Source organism: Dromaius novaehollandiae, chromosome W (assembly GCF_036370855.1).
Source record: "Dromaius novaehollandiae isolate bDroNov1 chromosome W, bDroNov1.hap1, whole genome shotgun sequence".
NCBI classification, from domain to species: domain Eukaryota; kingdom Metazoa; phylum Chordata; class Aves; order Casuariiformes; family Dromaiidae; genus Dromaius; species Dromaius novaehollandiae.
In genome coordinates this window covers 55,784,940-55,809,969 of record NC_088130.1, presented here as the reverse complement: position 1 = coordinate 55,809,969, position 25,030 = coordinate 55,784,940, and the positions used below count along the sequence as shown (strand labels likewise).

Genomic DNA, 25,030 nt, shown 5'->3' with positions numbered 1-25,030 from the left:
ACATGTAACTGTTGACTGTACAAGAAATGTACAATTGTAATAATACATGCAGACCTGATTTATAAAGGAAAAAAAATCTTTTTGCTTCTCACCTGTAAACTTTTTCCTTTCTATTCTCACATGATAGAGTCTATACAGTCCTTTTAAAAACTCAGAATCTTGTTAAGAAAACAGATCTTGATGAGCTTGCTGGAAACTACTGAAAGAAAGATTAAAAAGCTAAAATTTTCAGGAGAAAAGTGTGTACGCTCATGAATTCTATGACAGCAAAAGCTCCACAGCAGCTGGTAATCACTGAAGGAACTGTGCTCTAAGCCAAGGACAAGACAAATAAGGAACTGTAAAGAAAAGTCAAGGAAAACTACAATTGAAAGTTAGAAAAAAACAGATCTGAAAATTATTTTGCAACATAGAAGCCTTATTTAGCTTCTGTTGACATTAATGGATTTGAGGGAGTTCAGCTGCTTGCAGAAGATACTAGTACCTTTTTGAATTCATGACAAATTATTGCTTGACTGTTTCCTTTTCCAGACAGAGAGACTTCAGAATTATTATTATGCAACACTTTTCTGTTTCCAGAAGAGATAAATAATTTCCAAGTTGCTTTTCTTCTCCTTTAGTCTAGTTATAATCACTCGTTAAAGAAGACTCCCTCTGAGTGTGCTTTCAGCTTTTGGAAAGTGGAGCTCAGATGTTGCAATACTCTACCTATGAACGTAGGTAGAAGTATGAAAAGAAGACAGAAAGACAGCATCTGCCCAAAGAAAAAGACTTGCTGATACAATGGTTGATACACAAGAGAAATGAGCCCTCATCAAATACTAAATAATGAAGAAACAGGCTATTCCACCCTCTGCACTCTGGGATCTTTTAAAAGGCAGACTTCAGGGATGGAGAAGATGGGCAGAACTCTAAAGGATTCCCTGAAGAAAGACGAACAGGTTCTATTTTGTCCTGAGAATGTCTTTGCAAACATATCTCCAATACCAGTAAGATGAAAGAAGCGTATTTGTGAGGATATGCGATTGTCAAAATTAGACAAGGTAGTGCTTGGTACTCCAGTCTGATCACTCTTCAGGCTTTATCTTTTCCTTTGTATAGTCCTTTACACCTCTGTTTTGCCTCTCCTGTCACTGCTTTTTTTTTTTTGCATCTTTTACCGTAAGATCAACTACATCATATTGCAGCAACATGACAGGACAATATAGTTCATCCTCTCCAGGTCAGGCTGAGGACAGTCAGATGACATCCCAGCCTGATCCCAAACTATTTTTGTCACAGCCAATGTACCAGGCCAAAGCATCTATCCACGCATGATCATCTCTCCATCTTACGTCCTGATAACTTCAGCACAAATTCTTACTTTCCTTTCCCTCCTTGTTTCTAGTACTTGCCTATGTCAAAACCAGAAAAACTACCTACTATCGGCAACACATCCTTCAGCAACTGAAGCCTGGGAGCTTCTGTTTTCCACCGAGACCTTCTGCCCAGTAGAAACAGGTTAACTAATATCCCTTCTGAAAAAGGATTTTGATAATTTTATATTAACTTGGCTTAGCAGAAGCACAGTTTCACAATATTTAATGTTTGGTCTTTTTTTTTTTCATACACTAATCAACAGATTTCAGACTACTGTAAATTTCCTAGCAAGTCTGCCAAGGAATAAGGCAGACAGATGCCTCTTCACTCAGAACCCTACTCACATGCACAGCATGTACAGTGACTGCCCTAAGAACATCTTTCATTTTACTCTAGTTATTCTGCTAAAGATAATGTAACATCTGAGTTCTGAAGCAAGAAAAGCTTGAGTTTCTGCTACTCAAAAGTTCCTACCGTTATTTCTAGAAATTCAACATCCTACATGATTTTAAAGGAAATTTTGTGCGGTTTTTAGCCATTGAGTACCATTCTGAGTATTGGCTGGAAAGAAAAATAACTCCCATGACCCTTTACAAACAGAATACATACTTAAGTTCATCTCTCAATCCAGAGTAAATTAAAAAATACCCCACCCACCAATGAACCAGCCACAAATAATACAAAAGGAAACACTAGAAGTTCCCTCTGGTGACACTATTTCTGTTATTCTTTGAAATCCAAGGATTGCTTAAATTAGGACTGCTCTTAGTAAAATTTCAGGGAATCGAACATACTATTCTGAGAGAGAATTTTGTCATTTTGTCAACTTTGCATTGCCATATGTTATCATCTTTTGAGCTCTACAACTAATTGCAAGTAAAATCTACAATTAAAATTTCCACATATATGAGGTTATATGTAATACCTTAGACTGACTATTAGCTTCTCCTGGAATTTTGTATTTTATTTCTAAGACAAATACGTACAAAAGTTTACCTGGATTCCTCAAAGCTCTCCAATATTTCGATAAAGGTGGAAAAAAACAGACTCTCTCAATGAGACATCCAGTAGTTTATCACCTTAACAGCCTGATCTGTTTGCTAAGAGCTCCATTTCCCAGCAAGGGTTTGCATCAGAATGCCGCTTGTGGGTTTCATTACCATGATCAGTAAAGAAAACTGTTCTCAGGATATTAGGCAAGAAGTGGTGGGAGAAAAGGGAACTAAAATGTGTTCAGGCTGCTTGGCTGCTGCCATCAGCAATATTCACCATGTCATATCTAAAAGCAAAGTGAGCTCCAGCTTCACATTTGCCCTGTATCGTAGAGTCTTGTGAAGATACAGTGGTGCATACAAGCTTGCATCTTTGCAGAATAAGGGCTAGTGAAATGCTGGTGGTTATTCCAAGCATAAAGACAGGAGCTGAACTCTTGGGTCATCAAGTCTAGTTCCCTGCTACTGCCAAGAATCACAACATGCATACCCATTTATCAGCTAAAGGGATCATCTAACGTGTTTGTTTGCTCATGCAATTGCTATTAGGATCACAAGACATTCTGCTGGCCAATTTTTAAAAGTTTTTGCTTTATGGAGGTTTTTTTTTTTTTTTTTTGAAACAATGATTGTACGTTTCTTATACCTTTTTGCCTCTGAGTACATTATGCAAATCAAAGACTGTAAGGATGATACAGAATAGGAAAAAATCAACATTGCGAAAATAAGTTTCACAAGGAGCTTTAAACCTGCAACTGAGCTGCACATAAATCCAAACCACAAAGGCGGAACCCTCTACTAAATACAGCTCATTTAAGTTGCTGGAGCTCTGCATGGGGATGATGTTGCAGAAGAAGAGTTTTGCATCCTTGAGCTTCATCAAGGTTTTTTGACCCTTTCTCATTGTTTATCACTTTCTCTCCTTTTACATAACTTGCTTAGCTTTTATTTGAAGGTTTTTAGATGTCAAAATAAAGCATTGAAAATGCTCGATACTTCCAAATTACTTTTCCAAAGCTTCTGCCTTAGTTCAGAAGCTTATTAGAGTGTTGGGTGAAGCTTATTTTAGTTAAAAAACACTTCCACATGCTTTATATTTTCCTCTTGCCAATGATAATTATTTGTTTTGTTATACAGGGCCATTTTTCTCTCAGTGGGACAAATTCAGTTCTGATTAGAATTCTTTATGCTATTTATTCTGCAATACACCATATTTCATTTTTAAAATAATATTTTCTGTGGAAATAAACAACACTAAGAATGAAGTATTTATCATTAATCTTAAGGAGAAATTAGACTTTGTGACTATTGCTGTTTTAGTTGGCAGTGTCGGCCACTGTTTTACAGTGCTAGCTAAAACTATAATCATTTTGCACTGGTAAAACACTGCTGCAAGAGTTTGCACACAGTATCAGCACTAGGCAAATCATGCAAGGATCAAAGAAAGAACTGCTTTTTGCAACTCTGAATGCTAGACAGTTCTTGTCTTCTCTTTCATCCAGTGCACAGAAATAAATATATCCCTAATTGGGAGAATGCTGCTGAGAATATAAATCTCAGCAAACACAATGGAAATAACAGTTTATACTGTGAAACTGTTCTGAAAGTTGCCCATTTGTAATGTCTACCATATGCTCCATTTTACGCTTGCAGGTACAACTTCCCAGATGCTCTGTTTTTTCCACTTAGTTCTGTGGAGGATGTTAGTGAGTAATTTGGAGAATTAGCTATTTTTAGAAGAATAAAGAATCTGAAGGAATTAATACTGTAAAGCCAAGACCTGCAAGCATGGAAACAGCCTCTAGCTATTTTTCTTTTTGGCATTCTTCACAGAAAAACAAAAAACACAAGATTATATATTCCAGCACAACATATCAACAATGATAATGCCTTCTTGTGTGTAATGATGCCATTCCAGACTCTGCATAGATCAAAAAAGGCATCTAAATCCCAGCATAACAATGGTTTGCTAGTATTCCCACGTGCAACATTTATCACTGCAGCCTTAGGTTTTGGGTTCTTTTTGTATCAGGCCATTTATTCAGCATTCTATTTCCACATACCTTGGGGAAAAGTAACTGCTTCAGGATTAAATCTGTCAAAAATAGAGGAAAGAAAAAAGGGGGAAAATGGCCTCACTGACTTACACTGCAATAAGTGCTAGTCCATCTTTTTAAGGGATCTTGCATGGACTGATACTGTCCTGTGATCTGAAACAGTCTGAGATGCCAGGTAGAACACCTTTGGCTTTGAAATTCAATCCTAACTGAAGAATATAGTTAGGCTCTTGTTTCCTCCACAGCCATACTGGTATTGCGCAGTGAGGTGGCATAAACTGGAGGACTGAAATGATGCAGATAAAAAAGAAAGAAAAAAACAGAAAACTTTTTCTTTCCATGTTATATTAAATCTGATTCATTTCACTGACCCCGATCTACTGAATGATCCCAAAACAGGCAAGACAGCATAAAAGAATTAGTGGTGAATAAGGGTGGGGGAAGAAAAATACAGAAATGATTGGATGGGGCAGGTAATACCTAAAGCATATATAAAAAAAAAAGTACATGGGAAAGCACCATTGGACAGGTGCATTAAAGCAAGTTTGACAGTCCCCTTTCTATACCAGAAGAGTGTTGCTGTGTGTAATATACAATACATGCAAACATATGGAGTCCTCAAGCAAGAGAAAATCCATTTTAGCACAGTTTTTCTCTTAAGCTTCTCTTCCTGTCTCTTCCTCTTCTCACTGCCATAGTACTTTTGCCTCCTAGTGGTAGAGTAGGAGCAGAAGCAGAAATGATGTATTTTTCAATTGATAATCTATTTATATGTATTTGCACTCAGCGAGCTATAGTCTCTCTGGTTTCATTCCACTCAGGGGTATAGCATTTCAAGTATTCCCACCTCTTCAAAGGACAGGACAAAGAGAAAGAGTTAATTTACCTGCTTAGAGTTGCTTTGCCACTCCTTGAAGACAGCAATTCAGGGAAAAGGTGCCATCTACCTAACTTCTATGACAGGTAGCCGCAATAGTTATCTTGTTACAGAATCATTTTGGAAAATACCTGATTTTAAGTAGAAACTTGATATTGCTGAACATTGGCATGAGCTTCTGCCTGCGATTACTACAGTCCACTATGAAAACTAACATTTCCTGTAGGGATAGGCTATGTTATCTTTGTGCCTGCAGACAGGGATAGATTTCCTGAAAAATGTGCTGTTGCATTTCCATTAGGCTACCATTTCAAAGTGTTTTTAGTATTTCTGAAAGTTTGATGCAGTCATGAGGGAATTAACAGAATTCTCTCATGTCTATATGCACTCTCACATACATAGCTACAATTGGGCTATGCGCATGATATTCTTTTTCTGAAATGCTTTGTAGTTATTATTTCTGGACAGGTCCTCTGAAAGCTCCTCAATTCAATGCTGTTTCTCTTTTAAATTGTCATAATTCAACCTTTAAAATCTTATAAATATAGTAATAATATTCAACGGTTATGCTTTTTTTCTGAATATAGGGTACAGAAATATTTTCACTATTTAGATTTCTTTATACTAGAGGAAGGTAGAATTTGCAAATTCAAGAAAGGCAAAAAATGATGAGAATCTCCTGACCCCAACTACGCTTGGTAAAGGACACATTTCTGTCACTAAGGAAAACCCAGCGCACTCCAGAGTGTCACAGTCATTGTGCATACCACATGTATAAATATTAAGCTCCTGGTTTTCTACGTGGATGTATGAAGTGTATTAGATCACTCCTGAGAAAGCATAGTCCACACAGCAAACATCTAAAGCTGATGAAAGGCACCTACAGTACAAAACAGTCTTACACACAAAAAACCCAGAAGTTTGCTTTTTGTGACTTGACCACAGTAGTAAACTGTTGTCCCGAATCTTAGGCAATTCTTCTCTGAATGCAAAACTTATATTCAGATATTAACCCTCATATTCCACTCTCCAGCTCATCTCGAGTACCCCGTAACCTTCCCTATATACTTGGTACCGTCACAGTGTTCCTTACTGCCAGACCCCTGGGGCTGCCCCTCGGCCTCTTCCTCACCCCTTCGCCTGCAAAGCTCACTTACGCAGTGGACTCAGACGAAGCAGCTTTTGAATTAGGCCTTTCTTGTACTGAAACCTTCAAAGTTTTTGCTGATGCTGGTGCTCCTGTGCTTGGCAAGTGTGGGTTTAGCAGCATAAGTACAGGTGGAATTGAAAGTGGTGAGGCAGCAGAAAAAGCTTGAGGCAGACAAAGTGGGAAAATTGGGCCTTTACTAGATTGCCCATAGACACCAGAAAATCCTCTGCAAAGTGCAGGGTTCACCATGGTGGTCAGCAGCCTTGACAGACACAGTTCCCAAAAGCGCAGGCCCAGTGCCTGGCCTTGATGGACTTGCAGGGCTCATCCCATAGCAGCGTCACCCCTTTCCTTCAGTGCCGCCTTCGTCAGCACCAGCAGGTACTGTGGGCTGAAAACCCCCACCACTTGTGCCTTGCCAAGGGCTGCTGCCAGCCACCAGTGGCAGCTTAATTAGACAATCTAATGAGATAAACTGCAGGTGATGTGCATGTAACAGTGATGGCTGAATTTACTGCTGGCAACTCCCAACCTGAGAGACCAGGATGTGAAGAGGGCTCTGCTGCAGTCCTGGCAGCCATCTTGGTGAGGGACTCCAGTCAGGCAGGTGCTGGAAGCTGGGTGGGGGACAAGATGGCGGAGACTGGGGCGAGTTGGAGCAAGGAGGAGCGTTGCAGGGCTGAGGGAGCTGGGCAGTGGCAGTTTGTGGGGGAAGATGAGCTCTAGCAGCTGGGGCCTGCCCTTAGGGAGCGTGGGGCTTAGCGTGGCAGGAGGGCCCTGAGACGTAGTGGGGCAGGACTGCCTGGAGCCTGTGTGCCTGGCAGTGTGGGGTGGCCATTTTAGCAGCTGCTGTGTCAGCAATGGCATCATGTCTGAGGAGAGGAGAAGAGAGGAAGCTTGATCTGGGTGGAAGGGGAGATGGCAAGAGAGGAATCAGCTTTCTCAAGGAGAGTTTCAGTTTCCTCCCCCATGCACCCTTGTGAAAATGATCAGGCAGGGGGTTATTCACTGGCCTGGCTTCCCCCTCAGCATCCCCCCAGCAGCTGATACCAGGAGGAGGAAGAAGTGGAAAGGCAAGAGGAACAGACAGCTTTTGCAAAAAAAAAAAAACCCTGACTTCCCTTTCTCCTCAACATGTCCTTCCCCCACCATCTGGGAAAAAAGCAAATGTGCAAGAACATGCAAATCCCTCACCAGCAGTTGCACAAACTCTGTGGGAGGGATGGGGGGGTCCCTGGGCTCCCCATGCTTTCACACCCAGACTTCACACCCTCCTTTCCCACCTTGTTGCACGTTAAACCCCTGCCAGCTCTTCAAGTCTCAGCTGCTTTTGGTGTTGAAAAGCAAAACAGAACCCCTTATTTCCTAAAAAGCATCCCAGCTCCAGGCAAGATCCTGCTCTCACTCTTTGCCCCTCTGCACCAGCTCAGCTGGGTGCATAGTACTTACAGCTGGTGTTTGTGTGTCTGTGGGGTCTGGGTAGCAAAGGGCCTCTGCCCTTGGAAATCTTCTCCCTAAACCTCTGAAGAAAAGATTCCAGGTCTGAACAATGTAGGCTTTGTTAATGTCATCTGGTGATTTCTTACCAAGAGCTGTCTGTTTTTTCCTTAGCATTGAGTTAAAAAGTGAAATGTTGAAAGTGGAAAAAAGTGAAAAACCTACATGTGTAGCTTAATGCCCAAGTCATATCAGAAGTGGGCAGGTTGATTTTTCTTTAAAAACTTGTTTGTTTAAAAAAAATCAAAAAATCAGATTTTCATAGTAGATTGATTGATAAATCAAGCAATCTCAGACAAAGTTAAGACTAAAATGTGTTTTAATGAAATGCAGCTGACATCATTCTGCACTTCAGGTGCTCTCAAGGAAGTACTTGTAACAAAAACTTCCTTTAAAAAAAGCTGAAAAATTGACATCTGGAACAGGGAAAAGGGAAGCTCTGGTTAAATTCTGAGTTACTAATAATCTTTCCCCATTCTGTCTCTGCACCCTTTTGTGGTGCTTCTGTGATAGTTAATATTATTTAATATAGCTGTAACTATTAATGATTTTAGAGTTTCTTCTCATGGTCTCAGATTTTAACACTTCAATTTCCATATATGCTGTATTACATGTATTTTTATGTACTAAGACATGAAGAGGAAAAGCCAGGTTAAAAAGCTCAATGCAGTTTAAGATCATGTAAGAGAAATGTAATGTAAGATCATGTGATAGAAACTTTTGTGTGTTGTAATGATACCTTCTCAGTGTATTTTGCCAAGTTGGTTTTCCCACCACACAGCTAAAGCGTGTATGTTTATATCTGTGTACCATTAACAGATTTCAGAAAATATGGTTCCTTTCTCATCCAAGTCCTGTGACTCACTGAAGAGCTGGATAAGAAGGAAAACTCTATCCTCTCCAGGACAGGATCCTCTCTGGGAGCTCCTTTTCCTCTGCTCCTGTGCTAGGAATAATGCAAGAAGGGTCCAGCAAGGGGCTGCAATGTAGAGTTCACCAAACACCGTGTTCACCTGGGTGAGACACAAATCTCTGATATCATTCTGTAATGTCTCTTTTTTGGTACTAATGTGGTACTTTCCTGTGGGGAGTATATACAAAGGTTTCTATTATATTCTTAATCATTTAATGGCAAACTTGTTAACATATGAGAACTGTGCACAGCAGGAACTAATCTTAGCAGTTTTACAACTTCAGTTACAGTAAATACAGCATTAGATATTTTTGTCTAGCTCTCTTCAAGCTTTTCCAGTTTGTTGTTCTTTGGATTGAGAAGCTTCTTGAAAAATATTGCTGATGCTAATACCTGCAGCTAATTTGTGAAGGCCAGAGATGGAAGGGTGCTGAGCCCTTTCACAGATTTTTGTCCTTCAGGTTTTTCTGCTCTTGAAGTTCATAAGTGGTATAAATCCATGTGGAGCAGTTTCTGAAAAGTAATGTGTACTATTGGCACTATGGGAACTACTTCAAAATGGGACATAGCAGTGACTCTCAGCTTTGCTTGCAGTTGGTTCTGCTTGAACTCTATCTCCTCCCCATTTAAACTGCAGGATAAAGTGCCTCCCCACAGGTAACTAGTGTGCTTAGCAAATGGGTGAAGAGAGCCTTCATGCAGGCAGTTACCACCAATCAGCTGATCAGCTATAATTTGCTAGACTGTGCAGCTAGACTACCAGTTCCCTGTTTCCTAGCCTGCTCCGTGAGTTCAGTCACTGCATAGACCCTGAGTGCTGGCTGAAAGAGCAGGATCAAGGCCAAAGCAGAGTGAAATGGGATGCTGTGACAGGATGCAGTTAGGATTCTTGCTTGTAGGGCTAAAGGTGTGTTGTAAGGAGGTAGGGAGCAGACTGGTATCCTAGCTGGTGTGTAATACAGGGTTTGCAGTAGGAGGATGTGGACATGGGATCGGGGTCTGGGTTGTGGAAGGGAAGGTGTGTGACAGGAGAGTGAAACACTTCACAGCACTTCATGCCCTGCCGCTGTGTAAATGGAGTTTAGGAATCCCCCACGTAGGCTTTGCGTATTTTCTTTCCTGCTACAGACCCTTCCTACCTACTTATAAATCATCATTCATCCGTTTGCTACTCATCCTATGCACAGGTTCTGCAACTCCTAGAATAAGTCAACAGTTTAACCACTAGTTTAACTAGTGGAAAATTCACAATAGAAAAAATGAGCCTATGCTGTCTACAGTATTCAGTCACTTTGAGTAGTTGTAGTTTCTGAGAAAGTAACACTTTCACAGTGTTGATGTGGTGCATAGGGTACCATACAATTACGCTTTTAAACTGTTTCCCCAAAAGGCTAGAATTGTGTTTAATGGCCTCTGCTATTTTTCACTGTAGTTTGAAAGGGTGCATTTTCAGAGCCTGGTTTTCATAGCAAAGATGGAGTAAGAAGTTCCTTTCCTCACCCAGTTCTGCTGCTATCAAAGTTGAAGACTATTCTATAAATCATGTCACTGAAAAGATACAGATTAAAAATATTCTAGAGAGGAGAAGGAGAGAAAAGGGAAGAGGGGGGGAAAAAAAAAGGACTGTGGCACTGGAGGAAGGGTACTTTTCAATCTAGATCACTTTAATGGTTGAAGTTACAGGATGGAGCAATTGTCAAAAATACAGAAAGACACTGGGTGAGAGTAACTTAATGAGAGGAATGGTTGCGTGTATAGTCCTTCGACCAGTGTTGCAGCAGAGGAGATGGAAGGTAGGAACACACCCACTGAATATAGCCTCAGATTGGTTAGCCTGATTGGTTAAAAAAAGAACCAGCAAAAAAAAAAAGAGAGTAATTTCTGTGCCACACATGTACAGAACTTTCTTATTCCCTTCTCACCTCCCAGCCAGTACCCTGACTCAAGGTCTCCCATATGATCCTTTTGTACTTTCTGTTACTTCTCTTCCTGGACTATCTGCCCAGGCACAGGTCAAACCTCAGGATTGCTTCCATGTAATAATCTCACATTTATTGAAATTTCTAGTGTGACTGACATGTTTTTGAGCATTGTCAGACATTAAATCAGTCATCTGGAAGAATATTTAATCTGGAATGCTAAAGTTTAGTTAAAAAATTCATATGATTTCTTAGTTTAGTAAAATTCCTGATATAAATAACAGTGATAATGATGTGACCTAAACAACAACAAAAAAAGCATGCACCTACAGTTCAAAACACAAAATAACTTCAGGAATATCCTCATGGAGTTCTAATCAAAGACAATAAGGCTTAAAAATGAAAATCCAATTTAATCCAAATGGCTTTAAAAAGAATGTTTCATTGAAAATTTTCTTAAGGACTTCTGCATAGGATTTACTTAATACTTTACCTCCTTTCTATGATCCAATCCCTTAGGCCTTTAAAAAAGTTTATTTTGACTACCCATGAATTATGACTCCTGGACTTTAGGTGCTTGATAGCAAATTGGTCACAAAGCCTGCTGGCTTTAAAGTGACTGGTCAACCTGTGATATAAACCCACAAAACAAAAGAAATTGATAGTTAAGTTAAATAAGAACCTGTTCATCTATGTCTCTGCCAAACACAGCAGAAAACCAGGCTCTGGTGGGTCAGTTCTCAGTCTGCTGAAAAAGTCCATTTGGCTTAATCAGTTTATTTAGAGAGTGCACGTAAACTCCATATTCTGAAGCCAAGTGCTACACCCACAATTCCTTGCAAAAGAATACTTCTTCCTTGCTCCCAGAAGCAGTTGCATTCTGTCTTTTTCCAAGATTTCCCACTCTGCTGTCCTCAGTCTGTCCTTTTTTATCCCATGCTCAGCACCTGCTACCTAGGAAACTTGAGCGATGAGTGGCTATGTGTCCGCTCACCCATTGTGAACCTGCTCTGCAGAAGGATGGTTCTCAACTTTCAGCTGTCAGACAACAGGGAACACTAATTCACACAACTCTGTATGATTGTGTGCATGTTTTTTCTTTGCAGTTATTCCTGGGTGCTTGCACAGTAGTGACCTCTAATGGGCAAACCACTCATTTTACATACAGTCTCACAAAATAATTTAGGTGGGAAGGGACCTCTGGAAGTAATCTTGTCCAACTCTCTGCTCAGAGCAGGGCTAATTTCCATCAGGTTGCTCAGGGTCTTCTCCAGTTGGGTTTTGACTATGTGCAAGGATGGAGATGCTGCAGCATCTCCAGGCGATCTGTCCCAGTATTTGAGTCAATTCACTGTATTTTTTTATATATATATATTTAACTGGAATTTCACTTTTTGCAACTTGTTTCCATTGCCTGTCATCCTGTCCATGTGCTTCTCTTGAGAAGAGTCTGGCTCCATCTGCTCTATACCCTCCCACTAGATGTTTGAAGAGACCAATAATGTCCTTTGCCTTCTCTTTTCCAGGCTGAACATGCCCAGTTCTCTGTCTCTCCTCATATGTCATGCCCTAGCTCCTCACCACTCAGCACAATGCTCTGTTATTGCTCTTTTGTCTGCTCACTACCTGGCTGCTGCCTTGCCTCAGAGACAGAGAAGTTATGGCTGCTTTCTTAAATTTGATCATGCAAATTCAGTAGCTTTCCAAGTCTTCTGTTTGCAGGCACTTGAATCTGCAGGTTAACAGGAAGCATGGGAGTGAGAAGGTGTAACCTAATTCAGCAGGGTCCCTTCTCATTTTACTGTCTCCTCACAGTGGCAACAGGCCATGACAGATAAGAAGCCTCTACATATTAGCCTTTCTGATCCAAAAGCTAAAGTGTATGAGGAAAATCATATTTTCTGTATTGCTGTTGGTGGAGGATCTCATATGCAAGGTTTGTCATAGAGCAGTGGCTGAATTGAAAGGGATGATCAGTCAGTCTGGCATCCATTAAAGGATGAACTGTTGTGCAGTGTAGTGTGTTGTGTATATCATCAGTTGCAGAGGATACATTTAGTGTGGAGGATAGGGCAGCAGCTGACAGTCGTGGGGAGAAGAGTAGCAGGAAGGAGAAAAGCACCAGTGGTAGGCTAAGGTAGGTCCATATGTTGACTGTTCATTCTTGAGGGCAAATACATTTTAGCCCTTGGCAGCTGCTCATGGAGGCTGAGGAAAAGAGATTTCATTGAAAACATACCTTATGTAAGGAAAATATTCAGATCAATGGAAGCCTAGTGGCAGAGTAACAAATGAGTTGGAGACTGAGGTCAGAAAAGGGATAGGGTGGGGCAAGTTGTAGAGACAGGAGCATTGGGGGATAGACTGCTGGGCCTGTAGACTCCAAAGAGATGATAAAGAGTGTCAAAAGGATTTGGAAAATAGCTGAAAAAATTACTAAAAGATGGAACAGGTTGTGGCTAAATTATTATTTGAGAGGCTTTGTACAGGACAGGTACATGAGAGCCAGGAGATGTGAAGTGTCTATTGAGAAGAAGAGCTGTTTGAGGTGTGTCAGCAGAAATGAAAGGGATATCCAGCCATAGCTACAAATCTGAGTTGCACAAGATGCTTTGATCCTCATTTCATTCTGTGAAAATATATGCCCAAAAGAAAGATCCAGGGGTTCAGTAAATAATTGTTAAAAACATGTTTTGCCAAATTTTAGATTGAATTTGGCAGATGTCTTAGTTCCATTTTTAAGCACATGCAATCAATTGTTCTCAAGAATTTTTCACACCTTTCAGTGAAGATTTTGCAAGTTAGGAGCCATTGTTCACAACTTAAGTACAAGAACATGATGAGGTTTTATTTTGTACACTTCTGTGTAATTTTTCTACTCTTAATTTTTTATGTACTCCAACTTTTGCTTTGAGGGATTCTGCTAGAGGCAGCTGCTATTTTTGTTCATTTCAGATTTGTCCTGTTACAGTCCTTCTGAATATTTTATTGTTTTCTTTTTTCTTTTCAGGAAGAGGAAAACCCGTAAAGAATGAAGGTCCTAGTTCAGCAAAGGTATTGTGCTGAATGTTAAGAGCCTGAACCTGTGTCAAGTCTGTGTTTTGTCTGAGTTGCAGAGTGCAGTGGTGAAGAAGGTCAGAGTCCATTCCACCTCTCTTAAACAGGCCAAACTGTTGCCTGTTTTCAGTGTGGATGGGCTGAGCTCAGGCATGGCTGCATGTACCTAGTTCTGGCTTGTCAGTAGTTTCCTGTAATAATGTCATGGGGCTCTCAAGTTGGCAGTGGGAGCCAGTGAGTGCAACAAGGCATTGTAGGATGCCTGTGATGCCATAGCTTGGGATGTTTTGAGCATAGTGTGAGGCCACTTTGCCAAGTCAGAGGCATCCCTGGCCATTATGTATGCACACAAAGTAGGTCATGGAATGTACTCTGGACAATCCACTGCTATTCCAGTGTTGGACAAGCTTTACCATTAGAATGTTTTCCCTGATGTGTATACAGTGAGCAGAAAAGAACATCTGTCTCAAAGAAATCCAAAAATGCATTTATATTTACAGTATTTTTGAAAGTAGCCTAAAGATTAGGGAAAAATGTTTTCTCTCTCTCTGTGTTCTTCTTCTTATGCTTTGCTTTGGCTTGACACACAGAAAATTGATCTTGGCTCACAAAGACCAGCAGCAACCTGAACATTTTGTTATTGCAAGTTGTGTTTTGCATAAATCAATTTCAAAATCTGCTGTGTTCTGTTTTGCAAGACACCTGGACCTGTTTGACTTCTGTGGCTATCTGAAGTCCAGTAAGCTCAGGGGTCTCTGCAGAAAGGTAGAAGTGACTTCACACAGGGTACCTTGCAAGATTGGTCCTTTTAAGTGTGGTTAGACCTTCAGCCTTTCATATAATCAACTGTCATGGACTTGTGTTCTTGTGCAGAATCAGTAGGACTCTCCTGAGACACAAAAGTTGGCTTTAACATATTGCACTGAAAGACATAAGGGGACTTTGTGTTTTTTATTTCTGGTGAAACCAATGATGTTAAAATGTTCTGGAATGGCCTTATATCTCTCACATACACCAGCTGTTTTTTCCGATGCCAGTGATGAATTAGAGGCATTCCTGCACTTTGAAAAACAGAGTATTTCTCTTCAAAGACAAGACAACTCTTTTCTTCCATTTAGCTGTAGATAGTCATCAGAATACACACTCCAAACTGCAGGAAAACCACAGCTACCCTGAGAGTGCCCTAACCACCAGGCAAAAGGTGAATAATGGTTGGTAGTGGAACTTTCCACCTCTTTTGTTGACAGGGATTCACTTTGCATGAAAGAAGTCAGGATTCTTCATTTCAGAGAAGGGGAAAATGTCTCTGTAGTCTAGCGATTAGGACACTCACTTAGAAGTAGGGAGATCTAATTTCCATACACTGCTCCAAAAGCTGCTTAGATGTTTTATGGCATGACCAGAGGTACCTGTTTCTCACATCTGCTTTAGTCATTGAACTTCTGTAAAAAGGCAATGCAGCAGTCCTTTCCAAATGGGCCTGCTAAATCTGATGAGATAGAGAAATGTGTGTATGTTTTGAACCTAATGAGGATTAGGCAGAAATGAGGCACAAGCCCCCTTAAACAAATGAGTCTGCATGACAAGAACTATCATGGCAAAACTGGAAGTATGTTCAAAGTTAGACAGGTGTGTGTTGGGTACCTACATCCACATCTCATGTGTGGATGTAGGCATCCAACTCCTTATGTGTCTCTAACTTCAGTCTTTCTTAGCCTTTCTAAACCAGCACACAAAATCTGAGACCATGATTTTTCACATGATGTATCTTTGATGTGCTTCTCCCTCCCCTTGCCTTTATTTCTTTTCTTGAGAGCCTAGACAATGCTTGTGAGAGGTTTACACCCATCACAGAACTATAAACACCTCCTCAATGAAGGAATGAAAATCAAGATGTTCACAGCCTCTGCCTCATTCCCAAAATGGTTAACCAAAAGGTTAGGTCTGCCTAACCTTTTCTTAAAAGTTTCCAATGACAAAGATATTACAATCTGACCAAGCAATCTGTTCTCATTCTTCACTATCCTTAAACTTTAGATTTTTTTCTAATATTTAAGCTGTGCAATTAGCATGACAATCTAAGAGATTTCCTTAGCACTGAAGCTTTCCCATCACCCCTTCTTCCTCCGTCTGCTTTCAAAGAGGAGCATGGGGAAATGGCGGGAATATTGAATATTCCTGAATATGAGCAAACTCAGGCTTTGCTGAAACAATGACCAAAGCGAACCTCTCAGTGATACACTCTTCACTGAAAGCACTGTGTACTTGTACTCTTTTCACAGTTAAGCTAAGGGGTCTCAACTCTTTAGGATCTTTAAACATTAAATTCAAAAGAATACCAAGAAATAAAGTCAAATCATGGAGCAGTACCCTCCTTTTATCTGAAGGTGCAGTTAAAGAGGAACTGTTGATATAGAACTGCATGAAAATCCTTTAGTGTTTTCCCTTTAAGCAGCATGATGGTCAGGAAAAGAAAAAATCATGATTATATCAAACTCCTGTTCAAAACCTCTAAAAAAGAGCATTTTTTATCTTGTGTATCAATGCGGCAATGAATAAAGAGTATTTTTTGTGGGACAATTATGTTTAAAACAAGTCAGGATATTGCATGTTGTCGATTCCTGACTGGATAGCTGGCCTGTATAATTCATTCAGTTTTGCCTCTTAGTAGTTATATGCATAACAATAATCAACACTCACAGAACTGTGCTTTTTCAGTATATGACGTATTGCCGAGTTCTGTCTTACTCTGTATGTGTCTTGGGGGGTATGATTCCTTTTTCAGAGCATTTTTTTTCTCCAAATAACTGTACTAACGAATGGCATAATGAATGGAATTGGATAATAATGATCCATAATCCATAATGAATCCAATCCAGTCCATAATGAATGGATTGCTACAATTTTAAAATCTAATTAAGATCATTCCAGAGCATAGGCTGCACTAGACACTGTCTCCTTAAACTCAGAAGCTTTATACTGCTCCTCATGGAGGAGTTTCCATGTAATGGGATTTTTTCAGTGCCAGCCTTCCCTGCAATACAGAGGGGAAGATAGAGAGGAAATCTTAGAAGCCAGGCAACATATTAGAAGCTGGGTTACCTGCTACCCTTCTCCCCACCACTGAGAAAGATTATAAGAACGGGGAGGCTCAATTAGCTGAATGCTGATGTAGTGCTCTTTTACACTGGGCTGGATGTAGAAACTTCTCCCCCTGGAGTGGAATTTCTCCATTCCTCATGGTTCATGGAGATGTTGGCCCAGGTCCTTGTCAAGCTTATATTTCTGGTTTATGGAGATACTGGTCCGATATAACTCATCGGAGGCTTCTGAATAGCATTGCATTGTGCCGTGTGGGCATTCCCTTAAGGCACAAAGGGTTAGGCAGCAGCTGAATAACAGCTTTGAAAACTCTACCCCAGTGATGGAGATAGATGCTGCAAGAGGCACCTTTCAGGTTCTGATTAAGTCTTGGTTGACAAAGGAAACATTCAAAATGCCCACAGTTAAATAGTACACAAAAATATCACAATACACAATCTTAATAAGCATCTCAAGAAACAAATATCCTTGTCTCTGCCCTAATGTATTTCTTCCTCATCTATGTCATCTTACATGTCTGGATCCTATCGAAAATTGAGCCTCATTCCACTTTTGACTGTATGTACTTTAGGCTGTCTTTTGAAAAATAAGCAAAAGGGGCATTTTCTTCATTAAAGAACAGATGGAGCGGGACATGACTCCCTTCCTAGTGGTTTGGAATGCATACTTGGAAGTGTCGTGTTTCAGTCCCAACTCCTAGAATTGCTGTACTATGTACAGTGCAACCACTTTTCATGAATAGGCCATCCATTAAAACAGACCACTTCTCTAAATGGCTGTATATTTTGTGCGACAGATACTCAGCCCCAAAGGGGTAATATATTTTGACCATCCTGGGAGCAGACAAAAGCTTTCCCAAGATGAATATAGAACTACCACACTGACCCATGAATGAGTTACTTCAGAGTACCAAGTTACGCTACAATAGGTGTTCTTCCAGAATTGCCTGTGAGGGGACTTTTTGTCTATGGTCATGTAAGGTGACTGACAGTGTTTAACACAATTTAAATGCTAAATTAAAAGTATTAATGAGGCAGTGTGAATATATTCCAAATTGAGGTACATGGAAAATATGGATTTAAGGTTATATTTGTACTTTGGATCTTGTTCTGAGATACTGAAAGGAATCAGGCATTCCTGTCCTGGAAATAAGTGAGTGAACTAGAATGAACTTTTAAAATGACCTTCCCTGCTGCTCCACATCTCATTTTTTACCTGCTGTTGTAGCTCCCTCTAAATGTTATGAATAGATGGGTCTCAGCAATCTTCTCTGCTTTTCTGGATTATCTTTAACAAGAATTTTTTGGGGGGAAATAGTAGATCCAAATAAATCAAATAGCTTCTTCAGCTGGCCAGATCTGCATCAGAAGATTTATCTGGATTCTCATGTCTCAGGAGTTCTTTTGCTTCTTACAGTAAATCTAAGAATTACCAGTTTCACTGCAAGAAGGCAGGCATATAAAATGCTCTCTCTCTAGATCAGAAATCAACACAGCTTGTCTTGGCTTGAAGTCAAAAGAAAGTGCAGCCCTTTTCTTCTGCATTCATCAACTTCAATCTCACAGCTGCATCTACCACCAGCTATTAGTGTAGTTCTAGTATTTTTTTGTCTAGTGTTATCTCTAATGTTTTTGGTTTAAACTTGGCTACTTTATGATTGTTGGAAATGAAGTACTGAGCGCTCTCTTTTGGTACTCCTTTGGATCTGGGGATTCTGCAAGACCTAGCTCTGCTCCTTCCATCTCTTCCTGTACTCAGTAAAAGCAGAGTCATCTTCAGCTAGATTATGCCCAGTCTTATGCTCAAAATGTCCACTGGCCTTTCTGAAGGAGTAAAAGTGTCTTCCCGACCACTCTGACCTTTACCTTCTGTAAAACTGCCAGAAAACACGCTTTCCTATGTTACTCCTCACCACCCTCTTCAGTTGCTTCTTTTGTTTTGCTTTTGTATTTTTTCCCTGACTTCTTATACTGCTATAATATTAATTACCACACCTGCAGCAAGAAAGAATATGATTTGCTTCTTTGTGAGGCTTCTGGGTTGCTTGTGATGCAGAGATGAAAGCACTCCTTTCCACACAGTGCTATAACATTGTCAGGAAAATATAATATGAGTATGAATTCATAGTTTGCATTACTTTGAATTGTCGATCATATTTGGATTCAGAGAAAACCTGGAGCTTTAAAAAGATTTGATGAAAAAAGTGGCACTGTTAGTTGTTGCTTACTTTCAAACTGCATTTGGCAACAGCACAGATACTGTGTTCCACCTATTTGCATATTTACATACTTTTTCCAAACAAACTCTTTTGTGAAAGCAGCTAGACATTTGAATCGCGCCAGCAGAGTAACTGTGTGTTTGCCTTGCTAATTTTAAAGGAGGGTTTTGCAAATACAAAAGCTCTCTATATATTTAGGCTCCTGAATGACTAACTCTAGTTAAAATCAGGAATTTCTGCAACAACAGGAAATCAGCAGGCAACAGCACAATGAGATGCTAATTTGGCAGAGACATTGTGCCATATTCAGGTCTCAGTTATGCATGTATAACTTAAGTAACTTGAACTGAATTATTGGTGTAAGCAAGTGTACTAATTTGCTTTTGAGTACTTGATACTGCACAGTGGGAGTGTTCTTCATTACAATAGATGTAAATAGAAGTTGAACAAGAAATATTTGGTTTATATTTTAAATACACCAAGTGTTATTTATTTAAACATTTTGGTGATGCCATTTTTCAGATTCAGGAAGAATTTAATCATTGTGTAAAGCAGAGACGAATTTAGCCAAAACCCTCCAAACTTTGCGATGTACTGTTAAATGTAAACTGTATTCTGCATTCAGTCCATTTTCACGTTGTCATTTTTCATGTGCTGTTTATGATGGACAAAGTTAAACATCTCTCCTCATGAGAACTGTGGATTCTATAGCTTGGGTTCCTCTCTAAGTTTCATGAAATATCTTTCTTTTGTTGAAGCAAAACTGTCAGGTTCAAATAAAGAATACATCTTTTGCAATATTACCTACAGAGAAAGATTGCTTCATTTGGGAATATGTACCATGATAAAAGTACACAAGCTGTTCCAGGAGTTCTAAAATATTTTCCAGGACAAAGATTGCCTAGAAGGCTATTCAGATTTCACACTTTTCACCTGTAAAATCACTTGCATTGAAATTATTGATTCAGTATTAGTAAAATGCTTGTAAAAACACCTGCATATATAAAGTTTGGAATTTTAAAGAACTGTCTCTTTAAGGAAAGAAATTCTAAAGATTAGTAAAAAATACATTTAAACAGAAAATTTGCACATTAAAAGCATAAATTTTGGTTGTTTCTTTTTAGTTACAAAGTGTTTCTATATCAAAATAGGATAGTGCAACTTCCTGGAAATCTAATTAAAGGTCTTGTCTCATTCCCATTTCTCACTTTGGTTCACACTGACACATGACTACAGAATTCCTGAAGATACACAAGCAAATTTTTCTGCCTAGCCTTGAAAGAAGCCACTGTGTCTTCCTTAATTTTGAATGGTAGAATCAGTAAGGCACATACAAACCAGTTGGGCTGACATGATGAACAAACTGAAAAGTTTCTTCATACCCTCAAAAGCAGGAAGTCAGTTGCAAGAAGCTAAGTTGCATATTATTAGAGATACGTTTAAAGTTTCACGGTCACATCCACTGCAGTTTTAGTGCTAAATCTTACGCAGCCACATAATAAAAAGTAAATGAATAGAGCTCTGTACTTACCATAGTTTTGGCCTCTCTGTCTCTACAAGTCTGCTAAAGAGTATGTACTGTACTAGGGAGAGTCAAAAATGTTCTTTGTCCTTCACTGTGCACTTCCTTTTTTGAAAGTGTATGTGGTCTATCCAGCCTTCACAGGAAAAGATATCAGCAAAATCCTTGTTTTGCGTATTATCAGAGGCCTAACAGAATTTTTAACAGCATTTGTTTGGGATACGCTGCTGTACTGTGAAGGACAAATGACAGTGAATGAGCATTTGTTCATTTTATGACCTCTAAGATGATAATGAAAAATAGGTCTATGCTGATGAGAAAATCATATAGTTACATTTTCACTAATCTTTGCCTGAATTAAAAAAGCAAATGTATTTTGTTCTTGTCTTTCATACTCACAGTTCCTGAGCATTCTTGTATTCAGGCTTCACTACCAATTACATGTACCTCTCCTTCTTGCTCAGATTTTCGTGGATGTTTAAAATCTGAAGCCATTTTCTGCATCTCATAAGCTGAACTGTATTTCTGTTCGTTAACCCTTGACTGTTCAGCCCTTTATATTCAGCATGACCAGAAAGGTAGAGTTGTCCTGGTCAAGTAGGTTATTAAATTCAAGTCGTACACTGCCATCGACTTTCTATGCACAAAAAGTGAATGGCCATAAATCTCACTGAGCTGGGTCTAACGAAGAGAGCTAAAACAGAGATTCTTCAGCCAGCTGAATGAGAAGAGATAGAGGAAGGAAAGAGAGGAGTTGCATGCAGGGGGAGGGGGAACACTGATGAATTTTGGGTGTTGTCCATCTACTAAATAAAAACTCGCTTGAATTTTCATTGAGCAAGCTTGTCGATACGAAGTAGTGGGGAACAAATGCACATGATTGTAAAGTAATGGAAAATACCGCATCTGTGGCACAAGCAAGACATAAACTACGTTCTGTGATGAAATCAGGATTTCCTCATAATCTCAGTACTAAAGCACTGGAAGGATTGCTGCAGGACACTGCAAGCCCCAAACCATTGGTTTTCAGTTAAACTTTGACTATTCAAATAAACTATATATCAAAATAGTAATAACAGCAAAAACCACTACAAATACCTGTAGTGGTAAATGGAAAACATATTGCCTATTTTCTAAAAAGCAGAAAATTGCTGGGGCAGCTACAGGCTTATTTGCTTAAGAACAATATTATGCAACTTTTAGAATAGATTTGAAAGAACAATTTGAAAGTGAGAATATCAGGTATATGTAGCTACGTTAACAGTAGGTTTCGTTAATGATGAATTATGTCTGAATAACTTAATATCCTTTACAAATATTTTAACTGGCATTTTAGGCAAAGGTAATGAAATTAATCTATCTAGATTTAAGCAGAGTATTTTATATAATGCCCTTTTATTAATTTTAAATGGTGGGACTAGGGAGAGGACAAAGGCTGTCAGAATAATTTCAAGGTAGATAAGGTGCAGCTAAAGTAGTATTAGTTTAAAAGCAGAAGAGGAATTCTTGAGTTTAACTGGGATTACTAGCAGTGTTCTGCAGGCACAGGTCTTGGGATTGGTCCTGTTTGTTACTTGTGTCAGGAATCTTGGTCCAAGAGCTGGACTTGTACTAGTGTGGCGAAACTGAATGGTACTGCTAATACTGGGGAGAATCAGGTCATCACACAGAAAGGAGGAGAAGACTTTGTGTATTAGGGTGTAGGAAGCAAGTCGAACTTTAATAATAAAGCCATAACTTAAGGCTAAGAACAAGAATTTTTGCTCTGAGCCGGAGAGGCAATGAAAGAGGAATGTTATCTGAATGGATTCCTTGACTGAAAATGAATGTGAGTCACTGACATGATATGGACAAGTAAAAAGCTGATGTGATTCTAGGGCCCAGTAGACAAACGATTTTCAAGAGGTACAGGGAAAGCATTTGTACAGAGCACTGAAGAGAGCTCATTTAGACTATTGTGCATAGTTCTAGTCAATTATGTTGAGTGAGCATGAAATTAAACTGAACTGCTGGAGGTGAAATCTCCTAGGACAGGCAGGGAAAGGACTTGCTGGCTTCTTAAAGGACACTGAAAGAACTTGATTTATCTAGCTTGAGAAAGTGCAGATGAAAAGAGATATGATGAGGACTCTAAGTATCAAGGAATAATGATTATTTATACTAAAAATTAAAGGATTGAAATCAAATGGGTGTAAATAGGTTGAGAGGATATTTAAAGTGGGCATTAGAAAAAAATTTAGCTTACTTAGGGGAGTGAAGTTCAAAAATGACCTTCCAAAGAGCATAGAAGAGGCAAGAGACCAATAAGGTTGGAGGATACTATATGAACAATTTATGAAAGAGATTATGAAAGAGATATGAAAGATTAGGAACAAAATCTGTCAGATGTGGGATACTAACTGTATTGGAAAGCCACCTGGGTACTTGGTCAGCATGCCTTAGTCACACTGAGGGTTATATCTAGTGCTATGGTAGGTTTCCCTGGGCTATTCCCCCCACACCACTTTTTTTTTTTTTTTTTTTTCCCCCCCCCCCCCCCCAGAAATATGCATGTGCAGCTATTGTGGATTTGCTCTGTCTGTTAGGCATTTCCTGATATCTGGTAGCTCTGCTCTTGATGAAGGCTGCTGCTGCTCCCACACTGTAGTAGCATCAGATCTTCCACCAAGAACAGCTTTATTCCAGGTGCACAGTGCAGTTAAAGCATATGTGCATTAGGTCTGGTGCTTTCTGAAATGCCCCAGGATGACTGCAGGTGTCACGCACGCAAGTGCTCTGTTCATCTAGGAAATCCCATCTTTACACTTGGGAACACTAAATAAGCGTTTTTCCCTTTCTGTGGTTGGAAGGCAACTGTTCATGGTGGCAGGAACCAGACCTTTTTCAGTCTGCCTCTGTAGCACAGGGTATGATTCACTTTCTTCAGTCATCAGTACTATTTCACTTTTCAAATGGTCTCTTACCATAGGGGCCTTGGGAACTTCTGCTCTCCTGCTTTCTTTTGTGGCATTTGATGTTTTGGTAAGAGTTTTCAGACTCACTTGTGGTGGGCAGGAGGCAGGGAATGAACGTTCCAGGAGACTCTTCCAGACACGGACTACATGTATGCAAGGGACTGATCTCATTGATCTGGTGGCTTCTACCTTTCCTGTTTTTCCACATTCCTCAGCCCTATATATGTTAGTTCCTAACTTTTAAAAATAAATGTTTTCTTGTGTCTTGCTTCCATGTGGATCTTCTGGTGTCTAGTAGAATAGCTTAGTTCACAGTATTGCCTTTTCTTAAATAGGGACATTGATTTCCTTCTGTCTAGTTAACCTAGCTGCCTTTTTTCATGAGACTTCTAGGAACTTTGTATCTTTGAGAGCTATGCTTCCTCCCTACCCACAACCAAATTTTCTTGCAATTGACCATCAAGTTAAAAAGTTATTGAGGCAGACTGACAAACAGGTGGAATGACAGTACAATCACCTCAGCCTTGTTTTCTTTGGAAGTTTTGCTAAAAATATAGTAATAGAACTCCTGTATCCCTTTGTGATATACCTCTGATTTCAAATAAAAATCTCTAATACATTGACTTATACAAGATACAATATCAAACTTTTCAGCAAACCTTCTAAGGCGGAGGAGGAGAAGGAGTAACAACTCTAGTAAGGCTGAATGTCTTTAAAAATATCAGTGATTTGGGGTCTGAATTAGGCAAAAGACATGTGGGGGTGGAAATAAATCCACAAGGGCCATTTATGAAGAGCAGTGACTCTCCCAGATTTTTTACTAATCATATATCATCAGTCAGCTGAAGTTACTGTATATTTTTCTGATATTTACACTGGATTTCTTGTAAATGGGTTTGAAAACACCTACCACAAAGAACTATGAGAAAATCTTTGACAAGGGAGCTCCATTATGCTAGTGCTGATAATTTATGTTCTAATGACAGCAGCAGGCAAATAAAAGAAGGAACACACCCACTGCAACAGTTCGCCTCCATTAAAATGTTTATTGATACATTACTCTGTTTTGATTAGTGATGATTTAAGCTGCGGATGCTTGTAAATCATGGTGTTCCATTGCTTTTGGATAGCTAGCTGGCCAGCAGGAACTTTGATTTGTAAAATTGGCTTGGAATTCATTATTGTTTTCTAAAAAAGAAGAAAGAATAGTGAAGAAGTGATAGCATATAGTTACTGCAACATAATCAGATATTTGCATATGTTACTCAACATTTTAAGTGAATTAGTACTCTTGTGGCTTGCCAGGTACATGATTCCACTGTCTCTTAAGTATGGTTGTAACATAAACTGACTCTTATGAAGAATTAATTAAAACACATGTGACTTTCAGAAGCCTTGAGTATGTAAGATTTC

General features: G+C 39.5%; 1 protein-coding gene across 5 annotated transcripts in view; it reads right to left on the bottom strand.

Moving 5' to 3' along the window:
• The window catches only part of LOC112983602 (FYN-binding protein 1), a 73,214-nt gene extending 52,465 nt beyond the window's left edge, over positions 1–20,749 (bottom strand). For 2 of the 5 annotated variants that reach the window (XM_026100824.2, XM_026100828.2), the window contains exon 1: positions 20,673–20,749. In XM_026100824.2, coding sequence (XP_025956609.1) covers positions 20,673–20,675 — 3 coding nt within the window. In that variant the 5' untranslated portion in view covers positions 20,676–20,749. Of the gene's footprint in view, positions 1–92; positions 345–2,345; positions 2,529–20,672 lie in introns of those variants that run through there. The other 3 variants (XM_026100827.2, XM_026100825.2, XM_026100826.2) reach the window with 3 other exon arrangements.
• Between the last annotated feature and the right edge of the window lie 4,281 nt (positions 20,750–25,030).